This window comes from Lissotriton helveticus, chromosome 5_1, assembly GCF_964261635.1.
Source record: "Lissotriton helveticus chromosome 5_1, aLisHel1.1, whole genome shotgun sequence".
Taxonomy (NCBI): domain Eukaryota; kingdom Metazoa; phylum Chordata; class Amphibia; order Caudata; family Salamandridae; genus Lissotriton; species Lissotriton helveticus.
Genome location: NC_136065.1, coordinates 2085202481 through 2085227432, shown reverse-complemented (window position 1 = coordinate 2085227432; position 24952 = coordinate 2085202481). Strand labels below are relative to the sequence as shown.

Below are 24952 nucleotides of genomic sequence, written 5' to 3'. Positions count from 1 at the left end.
ATCATCCAGCAGGCACTTGCCCATTATCAATCATGCAGGAGGTAGACTGCTGCCAGCTCAGGCCTCTTCATCCAACAGTCCCTTCCAGCTACCAACCATTTGTATGCACCAGCACCAGGAAGCAGTCCCATGCCTTTGCAGACTGTGGTCCTTTCTCAGGCCACCATTTCCTTGAAGCTACCAGCCTCTCTTGGGACAAACCCCTCATAACCCATAGTCCCTTCCCAGACTCTACCTGAGGTACCAGGATTTCGTACTACCCAGTGTCCTCGCGTACTAGTCTACTCTCATCCTCCACTATGTTGACCCCTTTCGAGCAATTCTTTCAGTGGTCCCAGGCCCAACTCAGTCAACAGTTCCCTCCCAGCTGCAGGATCCTCCAAGCAGCGCCATCTTGTGAAGGCCACAGGTCTCAGAATTTTGGAAAGTGCTACTGGTGGGAGCAGGTCTGGATGAGATGGGAGAGTTTAACACCTAGTTGATTTTTTTATGTTAAAAGTTGGTATTCTATAGAACTAGGTTCACCAAAGTTTCGAATCACAGCAAGAAGATTGTTTTACCACTCAGACCACCCAGAAGAGAGAACCCGTCTGCCTAGCCCTGTGCTTTATTGAGAAGCATGTCTGCATACTCAATGAAATGGAAAGATGTGTGCAATCTTCATCAAATTTTGTATCTGCGATTTCCAGTGGCGCATGCCGCTTAAAAACATAGAACAATCAAACGACACTTTGGCACTGAAATGTGGGTATTTAGTAGCTTTAGAAGAGCCAGCACTCATTAAAAGTAGAATATGTCTGTCATTCACTTCTGAGGTCTGTCTTTGAACAGCACGACTTGAGCTCACATGGTTCATTACATCTGCATGACACAGTGGGCCCGATTCACAGAACTAACTTAAGACAAAATCCTAAACTTATTACCTTTTACTAATTTTGGTATTCACAGAAGGCACTTACTCATTTTGGTATTCACAGAAGGCACTTACTCATCAATGAGTAAGTGCCTTCTGTGAATACCAAAATGGTAGTAAGTTTAGCATTTTGTCTTAAGTTAGTTCTGTGAAACGGGCCCTTCGTTTTTAGCAAACTTTGTTTAAAGGGTTGCAATTGAGTGGCGATGGAGCTGAAGGTTTCGTATCACTGTCCAGTCTAGGAGGCAGAATTTAATAGTTGGTTTGTAATGGACAATCAATGTTGGGATGAATGCACTTTTGCCAATGCTTACTCTGATCTGCAAATCTATTATTTTACTGTTCAATGTCAAGTCCCCCTTTTCTAACTTGTGTGGAAAAAAAACAGAAGTACAAATGCAACCGCCAACAGCTAAAGCATTGTGATGGGCCATGCAAGCAAGACCCTGCAGGAAAGCATCTTGGGTGTCACTGTTGTTCTGCACGGGGAATTGCTACCTCTTGCCAAATAATGTAAAGGTATGTTCCTTGTTTTACTGTAGGTCCCTACGATTTTGGTGGTGTTCTAACAAACAGTAACCGTGATGTTCTCAACGGCGATTCCCTTCATAAGCGCAATCAGTCTTACAAGGAGATGCATTGGTAAGTGACGTGTTGGCTCTTCTATGGTTTAAAAATTGTAAATGTAAAAATTGATACTTGTATAACGCACTACTCACCCGCAAGGGTCTCAAGGCGCTTGTACGAATACCGCTGTGGAACCCATCCTGGCTTTCCCTGTGAGGTGTCCACTCCTGGTCACCCCCAAGGTGGAGGCCAGGCATCCTTAGCGTTGTGGGGGCCGTTGTGGAGATTAAGCGAGCTATTGCCCAGAGTTGCAGAGTGGGACTCCATGATTGGAATAGGCACCGAGGCGAGAATTATCAGGTCCGTGGAATTTTGAGCCCAAGACCCGCCGGGGAATTGAACCCTGGTCCCGGGCTAGACCTCTGCATCAGGGTCTGCCGCTCTAACCATTGAGCCACACTTCTCCACTTGGTTTCACACTTTTACACATTTAGGCTGTTGTTGCACCCACCATGTTTAGTCACTGGCTTGTGGCTTCAGAAACCTGTTCGGAGCTGGATGGCATGCAATGTGAGATAACGTTCAGGAGCTCCTATAAAACATAATCAATCAATCAGGGAATTGTAAGCGTGCTACTCACCTGTGAGGGTCTCAAGGCACTGGTAGACTGGGGGTATACCTCTCCGTTCAGTCGAAGAGCCAGGTCTTGAGGGCCTTCCTGAAGGAGTTCAGGGAGGGGGCGCGTCTGATGTCTGCCGGTAGCTCGTTCCAGGTCTTGGCTGCGATGTGGGAGAACGATCTTCTACTACTGGTCTAGAACTATAGAAACACAAACTCAAGGTACATGCTAGGAAAACATTTCAAGTGGTGTTCACCCCGGGAATACCCTGTTCGAAACCTAGTCAGTCAAAGGCTTGAAGCAAAGCTTTGAACATGAATTCAGGAGCATTTATTCTGGGAAGTTTGTGTGAAATATACCCAAATCCTTACCATAGTTTTGTAGAATATTTGTTCTAGTGATCGCCTTTGAGTGAGTTATTCCACTTGCCAGGTGTACTGTACCGTGTGTCTGATTAGGGCTGTGGACTCGTACCCACAGCACATGGTTGCACACTATAAGGAGTGTGCCCCATAGCAGGTGGTCGCGCACAATGAATGGATTGGGTTCTAATACCATTGTACAGTGAACGTCTTGTCTTATTGCATTTGTTTATGGAGCTGGTCAGCTCTAGATGTAGATTCATGCATGGCTTGGAAATTACCCTAGGTTCTTGCACCAAATCAATGGGTTTTCAATGTAGAATTAAAGGGCCTTCACAAAATAGAGGTTTGAACATATATGCACGACCACTGGTCGTATAACGCTTTGAAGGAATCCCACCAAAAGGTGACTGGAAGTAGTGGGTGTGCGGTTGGTTGTCAGAAGGTATCTTCTGGATTAGGAACAGTCGACAGTGTCTTTGAAAGTTTGACACAAAGTTTCTAGTTTATACTCCTTGCATTCTAGGGGACCACCTGCTCTTCTAGAGTTGTTCAGTCTGTTCTTTTCTATGATGGAAATGTTAATTATGTGTTGCACAAGGAATTTTAATTGGCTGCATGGATGGTTTTCTAGAGTTGTGCAGGGCACATTGGGCGGTGGTGAAGAGTTTTGAGGGGACCCCTCTGACCCCCTTCAAGGTTACTCTGTTCGTAGTGCTACGAATGCCTATAAAACTCTTAGGTGACAATGATTGCTTACACGTTGTAACACTGTTTACTTTTGTTTGCTGAAAGAGACTGCAACAGTTAGGCATAGAAACTACCACATGGTAATATTTTTACTATGGCTCTCAAGCTGTCATCTAAAAAAAGGCTGTTAAGGATGTTAGAATGTATTGTAAAAAATAATTATGTTTATAAATGTATTTCCGATGAATACTTCCAACCATAGATTCCTCACCTGTAGAATACTCCCAGGCGCCAAAGTAGATCTTGACAATTTTTGCAGCAGTGCCCTCGCATACCAGTAAGAGGTGCCCTCTGGCTCTGCAGTCATCCTGGGAAGTGACAGAATGGAGCTGGATAAGAGGGCCACCCCTGTGTGCTGACGTCAGTTACCCCATTTGATGCAGATCTGGAGCTCCCTCCCTCCTCTGTCAGTCATCTGACAACTTCAGATTCTTACTACTATAAAGTGCTAGGGAATACATTCCCTTCAAAGACAACATGATTTAAACTGTGCCAGGCCTGCAGCTTGAAGCTATGGTGGCATTCCAGACCTTTACACTGCTGCCGCGGTGAGCATGGATTGTTCAGCACATGATCTGAATATTTTGGGCTCAGTCATGGGTTACAGCACAGGGCCAAGAGTCCAAGAAACCTCACAGCCATCTGTGAGGCTTCATGGATTCTTGGCCTTGTGCATACTCCCTATATTGAACGCTGCATGACCTATGTGGGCCCTGCAGTGAAACCTCAGATCCCAGAGGCCCAGCATCAGGGCTGCCTCACCACATCCATTGTGGTGTTTACTTGACTAACCGTTTCAGGTTGCTGGTTGTGATGCACTTTTTTAAAGGGTCTGTTTCACATGTTTTCCCCAAGCCCATTCTTTATGCCACAATGGCACTTAAATCTAGTCCTAACTCTCCTCATATGCACTTCGTTTGAGACTCTAAACAGTCAAGACTGTCTTCCCTATTACCGTCTCTTCATCGTGGCATGTGAGTGACTCCAGGCACTTTCGGTGCAGTCAACCTTAAATACTTTATATATTAGACAAATTGCTGCTGAGGGACCTAGAGGGCCTTTTTAGCAAATGTTGTGTCCAGTCTTAATGTCGGCCAATCCATTATCTTGCCAGCTGTTTTCGCTGCTACTTGCCCCTTGAAAGAGCAGGATAGGTTACATAGGCTCGACCATAAAAGGATGCTGAAACTTCTATATTGACCACACGGTCAGTCAGTCACTTAGCTTTATTCGATTTTGATTTAAAATCATAAAAGCATACGAATGGGAAAAAAAACAATTTTAGAATAAAAACAGAGGAACATACATACAATAATATATCTACAAGTTAAAAAGGACGTGTGACCAGCCTGTTGGAACATTTCCTTAATTATATCGCACTGTACATAAAATTAGCATTTACCGTCTGAGTTAATACGTAAGCTTGTCCCTTTATAAAGGGGTCTTCAGAAATTACAATTTTTATACAGTAAATCAAATCTATTGAGGGCAGGAGAGCTACTACCAGTAAAAGCATGAGGTCCCCTTCCCATCAAATATTTGTGTACTGCCGTTGGTCTTAGTAGGGGGATATGTGGGGTACTTGGGTAAAAATCGTACAAGTCCCAAATGGAAATGGGGCCATCTCCTTCTTGGGGCTGGGAGGATCGTAGATGGGGGACAATGTTCCAATTCCTAAATTTAACTAGAATTAGGTCCCCAGGGATGTCTTTAGGTAGTGACCCTAACCAGCCCACCCTTCTAACACTCAGGATTCCACCATCTTGATTGGGTAGCAGGGGTCTATTTTTAGATAACCAAAATATGACCTTATTTAATAGGTCCTGATGTCTTTCGGATTTCCCATAAGTGGGTGCCGGTATTCCTGAAAGAACAAGCACAAAGGGGGCGGCTTCCGGAGGTAAATGTATAACGTGCTACTCTGTTTCGCTCCGCTCTGGCAACAGTGTAGTTAGTTAACACAGATTTGGGGGCAATTTTAGTAACAGTTGGGGGTGGTATGTTAGGAGTTTGACTTTCAGTTGGGACATTTTTTCTGGTATTAATTGGCATAGGCACTTAGGGTGCAGTGGGTAGGTTGGAACAATTGGGTATTACCGTCTTTATAGAAGGTGAAGAGTTGACTTTATTGGTTGTCTCTATACTTGTCAGCCTATCCCCCAGGATATTAATTTTTTCTACCAGGGGTGCTAATATAGATCTTAACATTTGCTCGAACTGGAACAGTAGTGGCAACAGGGGCGATGATACTTGGTCATCCAAACTTTCAGCATCCCCCTTAGATAAGGTGGAGTTAATGGCGGGCGATGAGGGACCAACACATAGTTTTTGTATTTTAGGTTGATTTCCATAGTCATTAACCCCGTCATGCTTCCTTTTAGCGCTTGGGCCCTGAGGCAGTGCAGCAGCTTGGGTGTTGACCTCCTTAGATGATAGGGATGGTTCACACAGTCTGCCAACGGGGGTGTCGATATTAGAGCTTTTTACAGGGGAGGGGGATACTACTGGAGCGAACTTAGTACCACACAAAGCATTCAATTCCTCCCAGTAAGACAAGTTTTGCGGACTATCCGGGGTTAATGGGGGAGATTGCGTAGTGTCTAGGGGTTGGCGAGATTCATCAATATCTACTTCACTTAGAGTGGGCAGTATCCTCCTACTCGGGATTTGCTTTTCCATCCCCTACCCCGGGCCCCGCTGTGGGATTGAGTTTTTGTAAGCCCCCTTGCGTGTCATGATTGATGAAATATGATCAATATTAATGTCTTTAACTTGGCGATAAGATGTCCATGGAAAGTCAATGTGTAGTGTAGATCTCTGTACCTTCTCTTGTCAGGGTGCCAAGCGAGGTGGCCCGTCCCGTCCTCCTCAGGCCTCGGAGGGCATTAGAGGGCCAGCCCTTTGCCCGGGCTTAGCCCGGCGGTCCCGCGCGCGTCCCGCGGGGACAGGAGGTGTTCCGATATATGTAGGCGCCTCCTGGCGCAGGCTGTGACGTCCCAGGTGCGCCTCTGCCACCGGGGCACCTTGAGAATGTAGTCTGGGTCCGAGTTGCCGGCCGTTTCCCTCACGGCGCTCGGTTGGCTCAGAGATGACAGTGAGGTGCTGTGGGGCTCAGCTGATACCCCTCCCGTGCTGCCTGGACTGGTGCTGGTAAGATTGGACCCCCAAGGAGCTGTCGGCGCTCCGATGTATGTAGGCGCCTCCTGGCGCAGACTGTGACGTCCCAGGTGCGCCTCTGCCACCGGGGCACCTGGGGAATGTAGTCTGGGTCCGAGTTGCAGGCTGTTTTTTTCCTCACGGCGCTCGGTGGGCTCAGAGATGACAGTGAGGTGCTGTGGGGCTCAGCCGATACCCCTCTCGTGCTGCCTGGACTGGTGCTGGTAAGATTGGACCCCCAAGGAGCTGTCGGCGCTCCGATGTATGTAGGCGCCTCCTGGCGCAGGCTGTGACGTCCCAGGTGCGCCTCTGCCACCGGGGCACCTGGGGAATGTAGTCTAGGTCCTAGTTGCCGGCCGTTTCCCACCACACAAAAGACCATCCTTTGGATGGGCACCTCATTTTGGGGATTTCAAGAGCGATGAATGCACAGGTGGTACAGAAGAGGACCCAGTCAAGGTGGATGGTCCTCTGTATCAAACTCTGCTTTGTACTGGCCAAGAAGCAGTCCCCAGAAGGCCTGGGAGCTCATTTCACCAGGGTTAAAACCTCTACAACGGCATTGACAAGCAGGTATCTTCCAGGTGTTGACATGAGCTGCGGTGCACACACTCATGAATCTCTACTGCCTTGAAAGCCATGTCCAATGTAAGGGCCATTTTGTTTCCTTGGTCCTGCAAGAATTCCCCATTTCAGTCCACTCCTCTGGCCCTTCGAACTTTGAGATGTATTTATTCTAAAAAGTAACCCTGGGCAAAGCACTACGCTACGCTCGCGTAGTTTGCGAAGTTTGCGGTCATTTTTTGCTTGCTCGCAGTCCTCAACGTCAAGTTGGTGACCGCGAGCAAGCAAAATGACATCCTCGCAAGACTTTTTTCTTGTTCGCGATCGCGAGCATGGTAAATAAACCACCCGGCGAGATTCTCAACGTGGGGAGGTCAGGTTTCTCATTGCGAGCGGTCGGGAATGCGAGCGACCGCTCGCGATGAGAAACTGCCAGTCCGCGTTGATAAAGCTCGAGTAAAACATCTACTCGAGCGGCAGAAAAGTACAGCTCGCAATTTGCAAGATGCCGTTTTCAATGATTGCACAGTGCCGGATGCTTTTCCGCACTGTGCAATCATTGAAAACGACATCTTGCACAGTGCGAACATGCTACTACGCAGTTTGCGAAGTGCTACGCGTAGTGCGAAGTGCACTTTGCGTAGCTACGCGTATCTCTACTTCGCGAACTACGCCCACCCCTACTAAAAAATAGGAATCTGTGGTTATAAGTATCCATCAGACAAACAAGTTACTTACCTTTGGGAATGCTCTTTGTGGGGGATACTTTATGTTACTGCAGACGTCTCACTGCCTTCCCGCCTACATATTTTTGTGGGCTCCCTAATATCTTAATAAGGTCCCAAGTTAGAGATCAGTACGCTGTCATCAACAGTTTGTTTGAAGTGCTCCGTGTCTGAGTGCGCAAAAGAAGAAAGGTTGAAAAACGGACATCAGCATGCAGGTGTTGCACTAATATCCATCTCCGCATGGTCACTTCCATACGGAGTTACCTTGGAGCCAAATGGCGCCACCTACCAGCATGCGGAAGCACATTTTGCTATTCCAGCCTGGCACCTGGGAGTGTTCAAAAGGTGAGTTTTCACCAAGGAGAGCGTTACCGAAGGTAAGTATCTTGCTTTTTTCACATGCCCTGATAATGTATAATCATTGCTTTCTCTAGGGCTTTCAGTACTTTGCCACCACATCACATGATAGGAGTCATCCTCCCTCTCTCCAGTAATGTTTCTTCATTAAATATAGTTTTTCTAGTTTCAAGATAAAGTGAATCTAATGTAAATGCTTTGCACCTCGTTTTGTTCATTACACTCCATTCGCTCATGGATGGCCTTTTAAAATGTCTTCTTACTGCCTTCTCCTTTAGCCTCTTTTTTGGCACTGTCTTTACTGAATTTGTGTATTTTTGAATTTTTTCCACCTGAATCGATATGTATTCTTTTGACAGTCTGCATCCAGGCGATCTGTACCCCTTCACGCGAAAACCTCTCTTCATCATTGTTGATTCTTCAAACAGTGTAGCCTACAAGGTAAAACAAATCAAATTGTGCAGTAATTTTAAGGACTTAATGTGTACCACACTGGTCTGTCAAATGTTGTCTTTCACAAGTCCATAGTATTGCTTTTATTAGATTCTATTATTAAGCCATGGAGTGCACTTCTGTCAGAAGTTGCAGCAGTCACTGGAAGTGGGATCACCTCTGTAAGGTTTCTTTGTATGGTTCCATTAAATCAAAGTCAGGCAAGTGAACCTCCTATTGGGTAAATCATCGAGTGGGAATGACTACTGTTTGCCTCCCGAACTCAGCTGACTTCCATCCCCTGTTGAAGCAGTAAGGAATTTGGAAGTGAAATTTGATGCAAACCCCTCTTTTGAACATCAGATTGTTGCAGAGTTAGCCTGCTGTTAAACCCCTTAGGAAAATTATAAGAATCATTCCAACCTTGGTACGGAAAAAGATGTGCCATGTTATCACCTTAGATTAGACTCTCCAATGCACTCTATCTAGGTCAAAGCAAACACCTCCCACACAAACTTTAGATAGAGCTGAATGCTGCTTCTGTCCTGATTTTGAATCTTCCATGCCACTGTTCCACTGCTCCCCATCTCAAAAAACTACACTGGCCTCCTCCATCTAACAGGAAAACACAGTTAAAGCTGCAGCACAGAGGTTAGTGCGCCAGATTTCAACCTACACTTTCTGTTCATTATCAAAACGTGGTTGGAGGGGACCACGGATCCTGTATCTTTTTATAAGGTTCTCATCGCTGTATCTAGAATCTTCACTAGAAACAACCACAAGAAGACATTTTCAAGGTTCTTCGCAGGACACCAATTTAGAAGATATGGCTGTATGTAAATCACTACTAGTTTGCTGATCACGCTCCCCTACCTTGTCATGTGGCCTGTCCTACTGAACTCTGACGAACAACTGAGCAATCACAGATGTCTTTCTAGATGCCACCATTATCACCATAAACCACAATCTCATTATCAAGGAAAAATATGAATGTCTTGCCAAAACTTACTTTGACATGATCCCCTCTGATGAACAGAGAGGCTCCCTACTTCTTTCAACTTGTAGGAGCTCAAAACCCTCAGTGGAGCTCACTCACCCTTGGTACAGTCGTCTCACTGCCATGATTCACTACAGTAACATTAACTCCCCCATCATTTGGAGCGGCCAACCAATCCATCTTCATTGTCAACCTTCCCATGAGAACCACTATACAGGTAACATAAGCCTATAAGACTAGCTCCAAACAATGGAACAAGCTTGGCCTTATTGTCCTCAACTCCCATCTTAAGCCTCTTCGCAACATAACCAAATAAACAGATGGTGCACCCATTACCCTTGGCTTTCTGAAAGTTTTGACATACTTACACCCCTCAAGACCACTATGCACCCTGACTTTCAGCCAAAGACCCAAACGCTCATTGACGAAATAAAGAAACTGAAGACGGAAATGAGAGCTCTGTGACAACAGTGGAAGACACCAAACAGTGAACATGGCAAAATATGTCTCCAGCATTAAACAAGACTACACAAATCCTCTACTAAGAAGGCAAAACACTCCAGTATTATCATAGTATCTCCATAGTCCAATGCTCGTTTAAAGAGCTACAAAGAAGCCTCCTAGAATTCTGCAACCCAACATGCATTGCTACAAGGACTTCTCACTCCTAAAAAGTCTGTGATGACATTGCAAACGTATTGTCCAAAAATCTAAGAAACTGAAAAAGCATCTTAAAAGCGAACACTAGTTCCCCCCAGACCATGATTAACAACTAGATATGCAGGTACATAATAGACCCTGACCTCATGTAGCAACTCTGTTCTCTGAGATCAAGGAGCTGGTTATGTCAGATTCCAGGCCACCCTTGAGCATCAGAGGATATTCATCTCACTACAAATGCCTCTCAGCAAGAACTATTATTTCTAAATCCCCAGGTTCATACCTCATGGACCATAACACCTTGTAAAAGTCAATCAAGAAGAAGAACCATTCTCCAGCCCACAGAGACAATCACTAACCCATCCACAGTAGTCATTTCTTAGGATCAGTGATTGATAATGCAAGTTATATTCAGATCTTCAGGTTCATAGAACACAGTCTACTTTCTAACTATTATATTGACTTATAGCCTGGCAGGGCTACTGAATCTTGCATGGATCTCCAACTTGGATAGGCTTAAGTCAACAGTCAACAGTCAACAGAAATAGAGTTGCTGCCTCGCTAATGTTCAAACTTTGTCTGTGTAAGAGTCCACTACCCCTACTTCCCTCTGAGGCTAGGGGAAATTAGCGTCCAGTGAACGATCCAAGACTACATCTCCTACCTTTCTGATTTTTTTACCTAAGACAAATAACATCCTGAAGTTGGAAAACCAACTGAACTTAACTCTTCAGAACTACACCAATCCCCTTTAGCCAGCAACCAATGGATTGTAAAGGTCCACATGAAAGTCATCTCAACCCAAGACCTCCCCTCTGGAGAATGGAAGAAATGCCAGCCCACTAACATCTGACCTTCGCAAATGAGTTTTCCTCTGCCAATTTCTCTGAAGATCAGAAACCTGGGCATGATCATGGACTTCAGCCTATCACCGGTCCCTCAGGTGAACCATATCAAAAAAGCGCCTTCTGCGTCATGCAAACTATTTGACTCATCATACCTCATCTAGGTTTCCCACATAATCTCCACGCTACCATATTTCTAACCCTGTATTTTTACTAGTCCTCTCCCTAGACTATGTAAACAAACTCTACCTCGAAGTACAACACTTCCTGCTTAGAAGATCTCATATAATCCAAAATGAATGTGGCAGATGACCCCTACGTGACCTAGGCCTCATACTGATTCACTGGTTTCCATTGCCAGGATGCCAGGAACTCCTTCAAGGTGCTCTGCAATTTCTACAGAACCAGCTGTGGCAATGGTCCATTCTTGATTCATGGAAAAAACTTTAGAGATAATCACTCTAGACTGGCACCCCTTCAGTCCGTCCCACCTTCGAGCATCTGTGAAACCTCTGTACAGGTAGAAAACTTTGAAACTACATACCCGCAAAGACAAGAAAAATCAAAGACCAAGAAATTCCAGTAGGCAGTACAGACCTGGCTGTTCAACAAAAGATGATGCAGGATCACACCCACTCAAAAAGCAGCAACCATTTTCCTCAAACTGACAGTAGGCACGACCGCATGCAACACTTTCCTTCACTCCCCGCCCCATGCCTTAGCGCATCCACACTACTGCAGCAAGACAAAAGCAAGCCACTGGTCACCACAGACAATACTAAAAATTAACACGTGGGCCATACCTGCAAACAGCTATACCGTTCCAACCACTCACAATGACTGTATGTTAGCTTAAGGCTTCTATCTCGAACTACTCCATGTTCCATTACACCCTCAAGCTATACCTGAAAAAGATTACACTTGGGTTATAACACATAGAACCCAAGCACGTCCTATATTGACCGCACTACAAAAACATACCCTTGCATCCAAGCACAACCAATGGAGAAGCTTGCTGATTGTCCACTGAAAGTGCTTTGAATTTAGGAATATGAAGCGCTAGATAAAACCAACTACAATACATCCAACATCCAATTCGCGTGCAGTGTCTCTTCCTTATGTTTTACTGGCATAAAGAGGTCTATGGGCAGTTGAACACTTTATTTAAAATATATAAAAATGAATACGATTTGGATTATTATGTGCTGATTAGGGAAAATGTAGAGCTGCTATAACCCAGCGATATGCAAATCAGTCTTGACCCTGTTCCTCATGGGAACAGTCCAGCCTGACCTGCCAGGCCAGGTCAACCCTGACCCGGAGCACAAGCAACCCAGGACCGGTTTCTCCGTAGTTAAGGCTCATCAGCCGGGTATAGCTTGGTTCCAGTGGCACAGTGTGCATGGGACTGGCATTAAGGCACACTCATCCCAATTAGGGTGTCACACTGATATATTAAGAAGAGTGATAAATGGAATGCTTGTATTAATCTCAGCCACGGGTAATTGCTAAGGCTGCATCCCAGGCCATTGTTATTTTGCACACCATGCCAACTCAGCCATATGCAAATCATTCCTGACCCTGCTCCAATCGGAACAGTCCAGCCTGAACTTCCAGGCCAGGTCCTCCCTGATCTGTAACACAAGCAACCCAGGTCTGGTTTCACCCCAGTTTGGACTCATCAGCCAGGTATAGCTGGGTTCGAGTGACACAGTGTGCACGGGATCCACGTCTGGGCATATCTGTCCCACATAGGTCTCAAGCTGAAGTATACAAAAGGTGATGGATGGAATGCTGGCAACTAATCTCAGCCTCTGGTAATCACTCGGGCTGCATCCCAATCCATCGTTATGTTGGAAGCCAAGGAGCGCTTTTAGGGCTGACTTAATGTGGTCATGTTTTTGTTAAATGCATGGGCATTCCTACTGCTGAGTTTTTTTACTCTTTTTCGTCTAGCGATGAGTTTTTTCATCCGGACCTCGAATAACCTCTGTTCGAAGTTTAGACCTTTCCTAAATTGTGCTCCTTAGAGAAGATAGGAAGCCTCACACGCAGAGGTCTACCTACATCTGTATGTTTTTTGTTTTTTTAAATATATTTATTAACAATACATGAGTAACAAAAGAAACAAGGCACATACGCCACAATCACATGACAATACGTAGAAATCACATCTGCATAAACTCTACAGGTGATATAATGAACATTGAATATATACAGGGGAAAATTAAGAAAAGAAACACACAAAAAGAACCGTAGACAGGGCAGATTATACTAATCCTAAAAAAAAAAGCAGGAAACAGGATTTATATAACCATATCCAAATAAGACACAACTGCACCCCAAATTTGCAAACCCAGTTTCCGTTTGCGCCTACCTTTGAGAGCGTATAGACTATACTCAATGTTGAACATGGGCAGAAACCTAGCCCTCCAAGCCTCGAAAGATGGGGCATCCTTTTGTAGCCAACATGAAGCTATACACAACCTTAACACCGCTGAGGCTACAAAGATCAGATATATAGCCTTACTGGATACTGTATCTGCATCTACGCCCATCTCTACCCCCAACAGAATCTGCATAGGTGATATATGTATAGGAGATCCCAAAATTTCAGTTAGGAACTTGTCTAACTGCTCCAATAATCTACTTAATTGTGGACATGCATAAAAGATATGTACGAGAGTTTTTATTAAGAAGTGAGAAATGCCTGCTCCTCGGCTTAACTCAGACTATGGTGGGCAGCCGTGGTTTGCTTGGGCTGTCAGTCAAGACTGCCTGGTCTTCCAGCCTGGTAGTCCTGGCTGATGCATTGTGCAGATTTCAGCATTGTTCGCTTGGTTGGAGAACATAGCTTCCAGTTTTCAAATATTCTGCTTGGTTTGCATAATTTTTATACTCTTGTCAATTAGATATTGTATGACGACAGCAGGTAGGTGTATTAATGTTGGTGCTGGCTGGAACAAACACCGCGCCTTGGCTGTCGGCGGCTTCTTTACTCCTGCTTCAGCATTGTCCACGAGGGAAAATTAAAGATTTAATGAGCAACACGGAATCCTGCCAAGAAAGGGTTCAAAATAGAGCACTCCACCAATATCCATCATTTTACAGAGTGCCTGTGAGTTATAAGTTATAGGTAATTGCCCATACGGGTATTTTTCTGACGCATAGAGCGGCGTGAGACATAAAAGCCTTGTTAGTTATTTATTGGACATCATTAAATCCACTTTCATGAACTCTTAGAATGACGAATGGAAAGAACAAATGGTCAAATAATTCTCCATATTGACGGTTCATTTTGTCTGCGTCCCTTCACTTCGTCGTTGCTGAAGCGAGGGGGAAGTACCCTGATACGCGCTTTTAACTCGATGCAGTTCAAATCCAGCGAAAAATGTGTGAAAATATGGCACACTTTGGGTGGGAAAATTAGAAAATCTATCAGGAAAACCCAAAGTTTTGAATAATTTGCATAAACATATTTGAAGTAAATAAAGCAAAGATGTATGCGAAAATAACAAAATTATGTATGTTTATGCTAAAAATAATCTAAGTCACTTCAGTGTGTGTGCGGATGTTTACTGCTAATTATCATGAATGTTTCTAATTTTGTATTATGTGTTTTGAAATTTGTAGCTTCTACATCCCTCTTGCACAAATGTTTCATCGCGCCCCTTGCTCGTGCTGATTTCTAGGCCTCTTTTCGTCTTACCCACATGTCAGTATAGTCCCAATGTCCTGATTTCTGGTTCTATAAGCATTCCACACCTTGCTTCAACCATCCTTTATTTGTGCTACTAACAGCACACAAGTGATGGGGTTGAGAGATAGTATGCACTTGATATATTGAATACTTTCACCTGAGTGGCTTTCCTTGCAGTGACTTGCTCTGCAGGCACGAAGGGCTCAGCTCAGACTGCCACACATAGGTAAAGTACGTTTACTGATTCTAAAATACCGAATTTTACCGATTCAGGATTTTAGAATCGGTAAATGCTATGCAGCAAAAAAATCGGTAAAAATTACCGATTCGGTAGATTCGGTAATTGCCATTCATTCCTATGGGCCTGAAGGCCCATTGGAATGAATGGCAATTACCGAATCGGTAAATACCGATTCGGTAAAATGGGGGACACATTCAAGGGGGCCAGGGTGTCACTTTGACCAGTGTGGAAGAGAACGATCCCCCCCAAAAACAGTCTGCAAACCTTGTTACAACTTCAGAAAACAGGTGTTGTCACAAACCCCCATGGGGTGTGTCTTAGGTGTTTGGGCTTGGGGCACAACTCCAAGACATGCGAGGAGTGTACACTCATGCACCCAAAGGCAATCCTTGACCAAGATTTGAAGCTATACGTCTCCAACCACAGTAAGAATTTGCAGGCTTCACGCAACTCTAATTAAAGGGCGCAGACTCACTCCAGAGGTCGCTTCTTTCTAAAAGCGGCTTAGCAATTGATGTCCTTCGGTAAGTCGAAGTCCGAGCACAAACACTATTAGGAGGAGCAGGACTTGACCGCATCCCAACACTTTCTGTCATACGATAAGACGCAAGGGTGTCATGGTGCCAGTCGGTTTCCTTCTCGATCTCTGGTAGCTGATTCGATCCTGCAGTCGGTCCCAATGCACACTTAATTCTTTAGGCCATCAGCAACGCCACAGCATATCGAAACCTTTATAAAGGCCATACTGAGTATTTGTTGTCATTCTTCTGGCTCCCTCTGGCTGACCTTTAGGCCCTCGGGATCTACCTGAGCTCTCAATCTGATTACTGTTGACAGATATGTTCTCTGCAGTTTCTGACACCCTTAGATCCATCACGGGGTCCATACCGACTCCTGTGCAGACTTCCATGACCTCAGCCAGCCCCCCTTTTAACATCAAAGGAGAATTCAATGCCAGCTCCAATGTCCGACCCATAACTGGCTTCAGCCCTACCCAAACCAAGGTCGCGCTCTGAATCCACTACAGTGCACCTGTGCACATTACAACTGGCGTTTGATTCTATGCTTTCACTAATGGAGTCCAATCCTCAGAGGCTCCATTTTTCTTTTGGCTATAACCAAACCTGTCACCACCCAGAGATCATGGTGGGGATGTGGATGATTTAACCCCACATTATGATGATGACAATTTTTACATGGATTACAATAGGCCAGTGGACTTGATTCTTCTCTTGGTATAAGGTTGAACTTGACTTTTAGGCCCCCGGCGGAAGAAAGTGCTCCTTTGCTGTGGTAATTCATTGAGCAGCTAAGGTCCTGGACCAACAACTGGCTTCCGATGAAGTCAAGACAAATGTCCTTAAGGATTCTTGTAACGTAGGCCAGCCATATCTGAGACCTTTGCTTCCGAGCGACAAGGCCTGTACTGACACCTCAATAGGCGCCAGACGAAAGCCCTGTTCTTTCTCATTGGTGAATAGACAGGTGGCCAGACGCCACAGGCCGGTGCCTGGTGATCCTGATTTCCTTACAAAGCATCCTACTGCAGAAAATCTGGTGGACAAGACTTCCACCAGCAAGGTGAAACCCGGCTCATTCCCTATGACTCCACCGGAGAGTGAGTCCAATAGGATTGAAGCATTCGTAAGATGCATTTTCTCGTTGGCTACCCTAGCATTGAGGTCAGTTACTGGTGTTTGTTTATTGGGATGATATATGCACGCCCTCTGGGACACAGCCAACGAGATCTTGCCGGCTGTCCTGAAAGGCCTTAGGGGCTCATTGCTTCAGATAATTCAAGAGGGTCAAAATGCAGCCAAATATGTGGTTTGTGCTGACCTTTATAGTACTGATTGTCTGCGATGGGCAGTAAGGTCTCCTGTGCAGTGCCCGGATGCACTCCACAGGTTTCTCTAGAGATGTACAGGCCTCCTTTATGGATGTCTCTTTTGTTGGCTCACACCTATTTGGCAAGAAACCGGATTCTGTGTTGGAACGCTTGAAGGAGAGTAGTGTCCAGCATTCTCCCTGAGTCTTTTGGCCTTTTGCCAAAAGGTTTCCTCACCAGTTTAGGAAATTCTGAGGCTACTCCAGGGGGTAATTGTGTAGGTCATTTCCTATTGCGGTCACCCCAGTCCTTTCGAGGCCAGGGACATAGATATGGCAGGGAGCGAGCAAGTCACCAGGGGTATCAGGCCTCCCTGTCTCCTCCCCTGCAGCCACAGCGTCCAAGTTGCTATAGATTGTCATTAGTGAAGCACAACCACCATGTGTGAGGCAGGATCCATATCTGAAAAGTAACATCCCATGGCAATACTAGGCCAAGTTAATTGTGTAGACCTATTCAAAACACATTGATCCTAGCATAGACTCAGTGTACAACAAATTCAAATAAAAAAACTTCATTTTATTGATGCAATTTCATGTTAAAAGGTAATTATATCAAACATTTATATCACTACACAAAGGACAATACAACATACTGTATTCAATGGAACAACATGTAAGTGTACAATAAACAAACCTGTATAAAATACAAATTAGTTTGTTTACTGTACACTTACATGTCATCACACTCAAAGTAGTCAAGTAAGAAGTTGAAGCACTCTTCAACCTCACTGCACCGGTTCAAATCTTCAGATGAGTCACTGGAACTCTGTCACTCTAGGTCTCTCTCCCATGCAGAGCCTAGTTCTGGGTCCGCTCCATGCCTCATTGAGTTTCCTGGAGCCCGAGCTACCCCTGCCCAACTCCCTGAATTTTATGAGGCCGTGCACCTCATCTTCAGGCCCCATGGATTTGGCAGGTGGCCCACTAGATTTCCGCAAGCAGGTCCTCCCTTGGCACAAGCCGGGCCACCTGGATCCGGTTCCAGATCCGCATCGCCCTTGAGCAAGAGACCCCGACATTCCCCGAGCCTGTTTCAGCGACGACTTTCCCAGCACCGTCGATGAAACCCTATAATCATACCTGACTCCGATATTTGCCGGATCGGCATCGCCCGACATCAACTCTGGCGTTGGCTGGAACTCAACTTTCCAGGTCGGAGGCAGGGCCTGCTTTTTTGACACGCCAGGGGATGAGTATGATTGGGTAGGTTTCTTATTGGTACACCAACCCCGTGATGCAGCCAAAGATAACTGATATGAAGAACTGGCGGATGCCAGTAATCTAGACACCTCCCTAGATACTGGTCTTGTCTATTCCTCTCATGTGGCTATGGAGGAAGAGGCATCCTTTGCTATGGTGGGAGAAGGGCGGCGGAGGTCCTTGACCTTTCGCTACCATTGGTGGCAGTCAAGGCAATTGTCTTGACAGAGGTGCTTCACCCAGAGTTTCAACCTCAGAACCTCTCCTCGCTTCTAATGAAGCCCACTGCTATAGCCTCACTCTTGGGCACCTAGCTTTCTTCACCCAGCACCCCACTTCGGAGAGTTTGGTTGTCCAGGCCGCCACACCCAAGGTCAACCCTGGGACGTTGCATACGACATCACCGGAAAGAGAATCCAAGAGGCTGGACACCTTTGGCAAGAGGATATTCTCATCCATCACCTTTGCTCTACCGTTGGTGAACACTGCATGCCTTTTTGCCTGATACACCCACACGGTTTGGGATCCAGTTGCGCAAGTGCTGCCTATGGTCTCCTACGAGGCGCCAACCCTACTGACACAGGCTTTTGCTTATGGCAGAGACGCAGCAAAGTTCACCATTGGCTACGGGCTGAATGCAACCGATTTGCTAGCCAGAGCGATTGCATTGTCAGTGGCACTCAGACGTCACACCTGGCTGATGTTTACTGTCTTTTCAGGAGACATTCAGGCATGTCTTATGGAAATGCCCTTTAATGGCCCCCATCCCTTCTGCGCCAAGGCAGGTTCAGCGCTGGAGCGCTTTAATGTCAACCGGGTCACTGCCAGGTCCTTGGGCCTCTCCGTTGCCCCACGCTAGCCAATTTCTGCCTTTTACCCCTTTTGGGGCTACCAGCCTCGTCCATTCCCGCCAAGCCACCAAGGCCAACAGCGTGGCCAAACACCCAGCTCCCATAAGCCTCATGGGACAGACAGCTAGAGGTCTACCCAGTCCAATCCCCACCCCCTAGCAGCTGCAACCTCAAAACCACTTCAATTTGCCCTCAGGCAACAAGTTGGTGCCAGGGTCCAACATCACCTGCCCGCTGGCAGTCCATAGCGTAGGAAAAGTGGGTGCTACAAATTGTTCAGCAGGAGTTACTCCATCCCTTTGCTAGAAAACCCACCTCCCGTGCCACCATCTTCAGACCAGCTACTAGAGGACCACCTCTCCATCCTCCGTCAGGAAGTTCAGGCTCTTTGACCAAAGGAGCAATTAAGAGGGTGCCCACATTGGAAGTAGGTTGTGATTGTTACTACCACAATCTTCTGGTACCCAAGAAGGCCGGAAGCCTATGCCCTATTTCAGTCCTGCTCCTTCTCAATTTCTTCCTGAAGATGGAAAAATTCCAGATTATCACTTTAGCTCAGGTTCTATCTGCCGGCGACCTCGGAGAGTGAATGGTAGCACTGGACTTGCAGGACACTTACTTCTATATTCTTGTCATGCCTGCCCACAGGCATTATCTGCAATTCACGGTGGGCAACAAGTATTATCAGTTTGCTTTGCTCCCTTTTAGCCTTACCAGTGCCCCTCTGATGTTCATCAAGGTGATGGCGGTAGTTGCAGCTCACCCGTCTAGGTCAGTGGTTCCAGTCTTTCCCTAACTCCATGATTGGCTGATGCGGGTTCACCCCAGGCAGGCATTTCTTACCTCCATACTACGGCAGTCCTCCTGCATTCCCTGTGCTATACTATAAACATGCCAAAGTCACACTTGACTCTCTGTCAGACGCGGTGTTCTGGATACAGTGCAGTTTCAGGCCTATCCTTCGGAACAGTAAGTCCAGAATATTTGGGCTATGTTTCCGATTTTTCAACCTCTATCCTGAATTTCGGTGAGACTGACTCTGAGGCTGCTGGGCCTTATTGCCTCCTGCACCTGCCGGTAACACATACCTGTTGGCAAATGCGGACTCTGCAGTAGGACTTGAAGTCCTAGGGGCACAGCATCAGGGGAATCTCTCAACTTGGTTCAGATATCGCAGGGAACTGCAAAACATAAGCAGTGGTAGCTGACGAACCGCGATTGGTCAGTGGCAGATCCCCTCTCCCTTCCCCACCCAGAGCTTACAGTAGTGACAGAGGCATCACTCCTGGGTAGGGGCAACCATCTGGGACAGGCGGAGATCAGAGGACTCTGGTCTCAAGCAGAGTCTCTGCTTCACCTCAACCTGTTGGAGCTGAGGGCAATGAACAGCTAGATGTATGTGTCTAACACCTCAGCTGACAGGTACTCCAATTTATGGCAGTGTCTAGTGTATATATAATTATATCAAGATGCTGCCTTTTGCCTGTGGCTGTAGCACTGACTATTTTTGTTTCTATGGTCGGTTAAAAGATAATCGCGCTTACGGGAAGTTTGGGTGTGGATTTGGTGGTGGTATTTTGAAGGGTGTGTAATTAAAAGCACTCGTGCCTACCAGATCTGTGCCTTCTTCTCCCTGTACTCTTCATTGCGCATCAAATCTGCTCATATTCTTCAGGTCAGACTGCATGCATGCTTATTCAGTTCTTGATCTCTGTGATGTAGACACCTCTAACGGGAGCACCCATTGTGTGTTATTTGTGTAGGAGTAGAAATACATAGCAGTGGAACAATGGGGCGAGGTGGATGGAAGACTACAGGCAGTGGATGGCTCTATGTCTCCAGGGACATTGTGCGCCAGCCGTGTTGATACCAGGTTTTAGTTGCCACGTATCGGTCTTTATCTGCCCCTCAAGTACTGAGAATATGTGAGGTTAAAGGGCAGCAGTCAAGAGGATTTTGGATCCACAATGGACTAAAAAGCATTGATAGTTGGAAAGCATGAAGACGTAACAAAACTAGATATTCAAGCAATACCTCTTGATCAAATTATTTGGCTTACCTTTACCTGTTTACGTATATATCCTTACTTTAGCGTACATTATCTAACACATGAAAAAAAAATATCCACGACATCGACAAATTTATGTTACATAGTATTTGCGTACCGTGAACATAGCCAGCTGGAAAGCAGCGGGCTCTCTGTTGGGTCCAAGGATAAGATGCAGTTGAGTGTTTAGAGAGGTAGCTGGGTGCTGACAGAGGTGTTTGGCTGTTACTGCACCATCTTGTACTGTACTTGAAATAAGTGTGCCTTCAGCTCTTTCCTAAATTAGAGCAGGGTTGGGTGTTTCTGATTGGGATAGAAATGAAGATAAGGAGTTAGGAATAGTAAATATGTACTTACCTTTCACATGTGTTGGTGGTTGATCCATTGGATGCAATATTTTTGTAGGTCCATCTTGTCTGCTTCAAATTAGTGCCACACTGTAGTCTATTTAATACCATTTAAGGGAATTGCCCACATTTCTGCCAGTTATTGGATTTCAGAAGTAGGACCATTATGGGCAAGAGCTTTACAAGAAATGGTATCTGTCATCCTCTGCCACTCTGAGTGTACTTGGTGCCCACCAAAGGAGGGCCTAGGCCACAGGCAAGCACAGGATAAACATTAGCTTCATGTGACAGTGCAAGAAATGCTCAATGCAGCTTGTGACCTTGTACAATCTGGATTTTTATAGATGTCCTCCAGTATGGCGGCTGACGAAGGACACTTGGGGGTGATAGCGGTGCTTTACGTGCACGGCTGGAAATCTCTCACTCTTTATGCGATGTATTGTGTTTTATAATGTGAAATGCATTTTTCATGACCTGACAGACTTCCTCAGCTGAAAAATGGGCAGGCAACTCTGGATTTATTGCTGCCTTTACTCTTGGAAAATAACCATGATGGTCATACAGCAAAGGTGAATGTGATTTGTGTTTAGGCTTCTGACACTGAGCGCACATTCACGGTCAGGAATATGGTGCCTTAGACCCTTGCCCGTACACATCTCCATATCACCGCCCGCTCTTGCGTGATATATTTGGTAGATCACCCATGCGTTTTTCATGAATTACTGATGGATTTGTGGATCTGCGGAAGTCAGATATAAAGGTTTGCAATTATACCACCTTTGTCCTTCCACATTTTGTAATTATCACAGTCACAACTGAGACCATCAGAAGTCTTAGGGTATTTATTTTATTAAAAAAAGCCTTAGAACAATGGTGGACTCTGCTGTAGCGAATAGTGAACTGACAACGTCCTCTCTCCAAGCCGTCTCCAAGCTCACCGATGAGGTGAGAACTCTCCTTATCGTGGCAATTTTACAACTGTGAGGCTGTACCAGCAGTGGAGAAGGAGAAGCGGTGGCTGAGAAATAGAACAGTAACAAATAGTAGGGACAGACAGTTTGTTAGGGGAATGATGAGGAATAGAGAATGGAAACTAGGTGGACCATATCTTACAAAATTCCTTTTGCCCTCTGGGAGAGCATCTAGAGCTCTTGGTTAAAATGCCAGCATTTGTAAAGCGCACAGCTGCATCCGGAGAGGTGTCCCGGCGCTGGGGGGTGTCCGGAAGATTGCCCAGAGTCACATGGTGCTGGGCTAATCTGCCGCTGGAGCCGGGGATCGAACAGTGAACCCAGTGGTCTGGAGTCAGGCACCCTGGCCGCTGCGCCACACCTTTTCCACACACCTCTGAATTATCACTTTCTACATTGGATCGCAGGTAATCCCTCATTTACACCATCATAGTTTACAGTGTAAGGAGGGCATCTAACCAGTCTGCCCATGCTCCACATTTGACCAGTGTTCATTGTAGTATGGCTTCATTTGACATTAACAATACACATAGGTTTGGAGTACTTACTTTCTTCACCATCCAATTGGAAGGGTCTTTTAACCACCACTACATCTCCCACCATCCAACGGAGACTATCATACCAATGTTTATATTTCCTTTAATTATTCAATATTTTGTTCTTGCCAAGTTCTTGGTTAAGCCCCATAGGTACTACCCCACCCAACCAATGGGCGATAGCGTTGTACAAGGTTTTGCCCCTGAGGGATACAATTGTGGATACACCTGTGACCAGATGCGGGGGCTGTGTGATATGCCCATAACATGCCTTAAATTGCTTTTTCTACAGGGTGACCATTTATGTGAACTTGTTGGATACCTATCATCCTGTTAGACAGGCCTACTCTCTGCCAAGCCATTGGCCTGGGGTCAATAAAATGCGCCTTTCTTCTGTTCAGTGGATAAATTGGATTGCAACTCTCTCATAGCATTTGAGGTGAATTGCACCCCATTATAGGTGATGAATAGGGCAGGAACACATTCAGAGGAAAATGCATCTCCTAAAAAATCAATTATCCCATCTGTTGTAGTATGGTTTAGCATCTTGGTCACAATCCAGTGCAAATGGTAATCATTTACTACAGGAGCAATGACCTCCACAGACGTGAATCTTGTCCCGCTGCCCAGTCAGAAGAATAAATACAACGAAACCTCATCAGTGTGTGATCTCATAAGCTGTTTTTTAAGATTTTTCAGTTGGTTAAACAATTTCTTAGCAAAAAAACAGCTTATGAGATCACAGACTAATGGTGCTTTGTTTTATTTATTCTTTTCAGTTCATCTAAAAGAAACATATTGAATGCACTCATATATGTCCTGGTTTGTTTTTCCAAAATACAATTGAGGGACCAAAAATCGCATCAGTTGTACAATGTGTAAATTATGTAGATACCAGTAGCGGCTAGTACCCGACGCGCACGGGGGTGGCAGCGGAAGTTGATGGTATAAAAAATAACACTTACCTGGATGCGGCCGGCCAGGAGGCTGGCTGCTGCCTTACCTCTGTCCTCTTCTCCCGGGGCAGCAGGAAGCATGCAGATTCCCAGCCTCCCCTAACCATCTGTCCTTTTCTCCCGGGGAAGCAGGAAGCACGCAGCCTCCCCTGACCAATCACAACGCTGACTTACAGCAGCCTTGTGATTGGTCTGAGCGCCGTAGTTCGGAGCTCAGACAGGGGCTGGGAGGCTGGGCAGTTTTCTCCACCCAGGCTGTAATGCATAATTGACTGGAGAAGATGCAAAGTGCGCATGACATTTTGACCTGCCTGAGACAGCCGGCCAAAATGTAATGTGCACTTAGGAAGTGCCTACCACTCCTCCCACAACCTCTAAACATCCCTGCCCGCCCACCCCTCACCCAACTGAGCCAGAACGCTTAAATAAAATGATAATAACGTGGAGTTATCTTATTTTTCGATTTTTAATTGCTCAGATAGCAGTAGGGCGACGCTCCTCCGACTTAGCAGAGGAGCTGCCACTGGTAGATACCCGAGCAATTCGAGCAATAAACGCTCTTCATAAGGGAAAGTAGCTGAAAACAACATTAATAATTGGTCCGCTTTAATCTTAAGAATGTTATAAAGTAGGAAAACAAAGCTGAGAGAGACACTGCACAGAACTCTGATATAAAGATACTCAAATGTCATGCAATCTGCTTGCCGTCTCAATGCTGAGAATTGCTGTATTGTATAACGAAAACCCAAGATTAATACAGTCCGACTATGTCATACAACTCCGGTTAGGATCAAGAATCTTGTGCATATGGAAGCGGTCATACTACATGCATCTGTGTGCGTGACACCGCCCAAAAATATCATAAACCCTAGCAAAAAGTACTTTAGAGAAAAGGTGCTCAGAACTGGTACCACCGACTAGTGAGAGAAACTTGCGTCTCGTATATTAGGAACGTACCTACAACATGATTCGGAGAGCTACTTATTGTCCAATGTAGTAATATTCTGCACATCTTGAAAATTAAGGTGCTTGAGGGTGTATCTGCTTAGTGGTGCTCATACCTTTACTCATCAGTAGCATCATTCTAACAGGTAGTCGGAGATGAATCTGGGTAAACCTTGACATCTGTTTACGAGGCATGGCACTAACCACTCTGTACAGCTGTTTGTAATAGCTGCCGCGTTCTATCGTTTTTCGCTCTTGTGCTTAGAAATCATTGAGGATTCTTGGATGCTCTAATCATTGAGGCGACCACTGTGTGTA

General features: G+C 45.6%; 1 protein-coding gene across 2 annotated transcripts in view; it reads left to right on the top strand.

Moving 5' to 3' along the window:
* The window catches only part of SCAI (suppressor of cancer cell invasion), a 565718-nt gene that overhangs the window by 514416 nt on the left and 26350 nt on the right, over positions 1-24952 (top strand). For both annotated transcript variants that reach the window (XM_078646060.1, XM_078646059.1), the window contains 2 exons: positions 1456-1555; positions 8376-8457. In XM_078646060.1, the coding sequence (XP_078502186.1) occupies positions 1456-1555; positions 8376-8457 (182 nt within the window). The remainder of the gene's footprint in view (positions 1-1455; positions 1556-8375; positions 8458-24952) is intronic.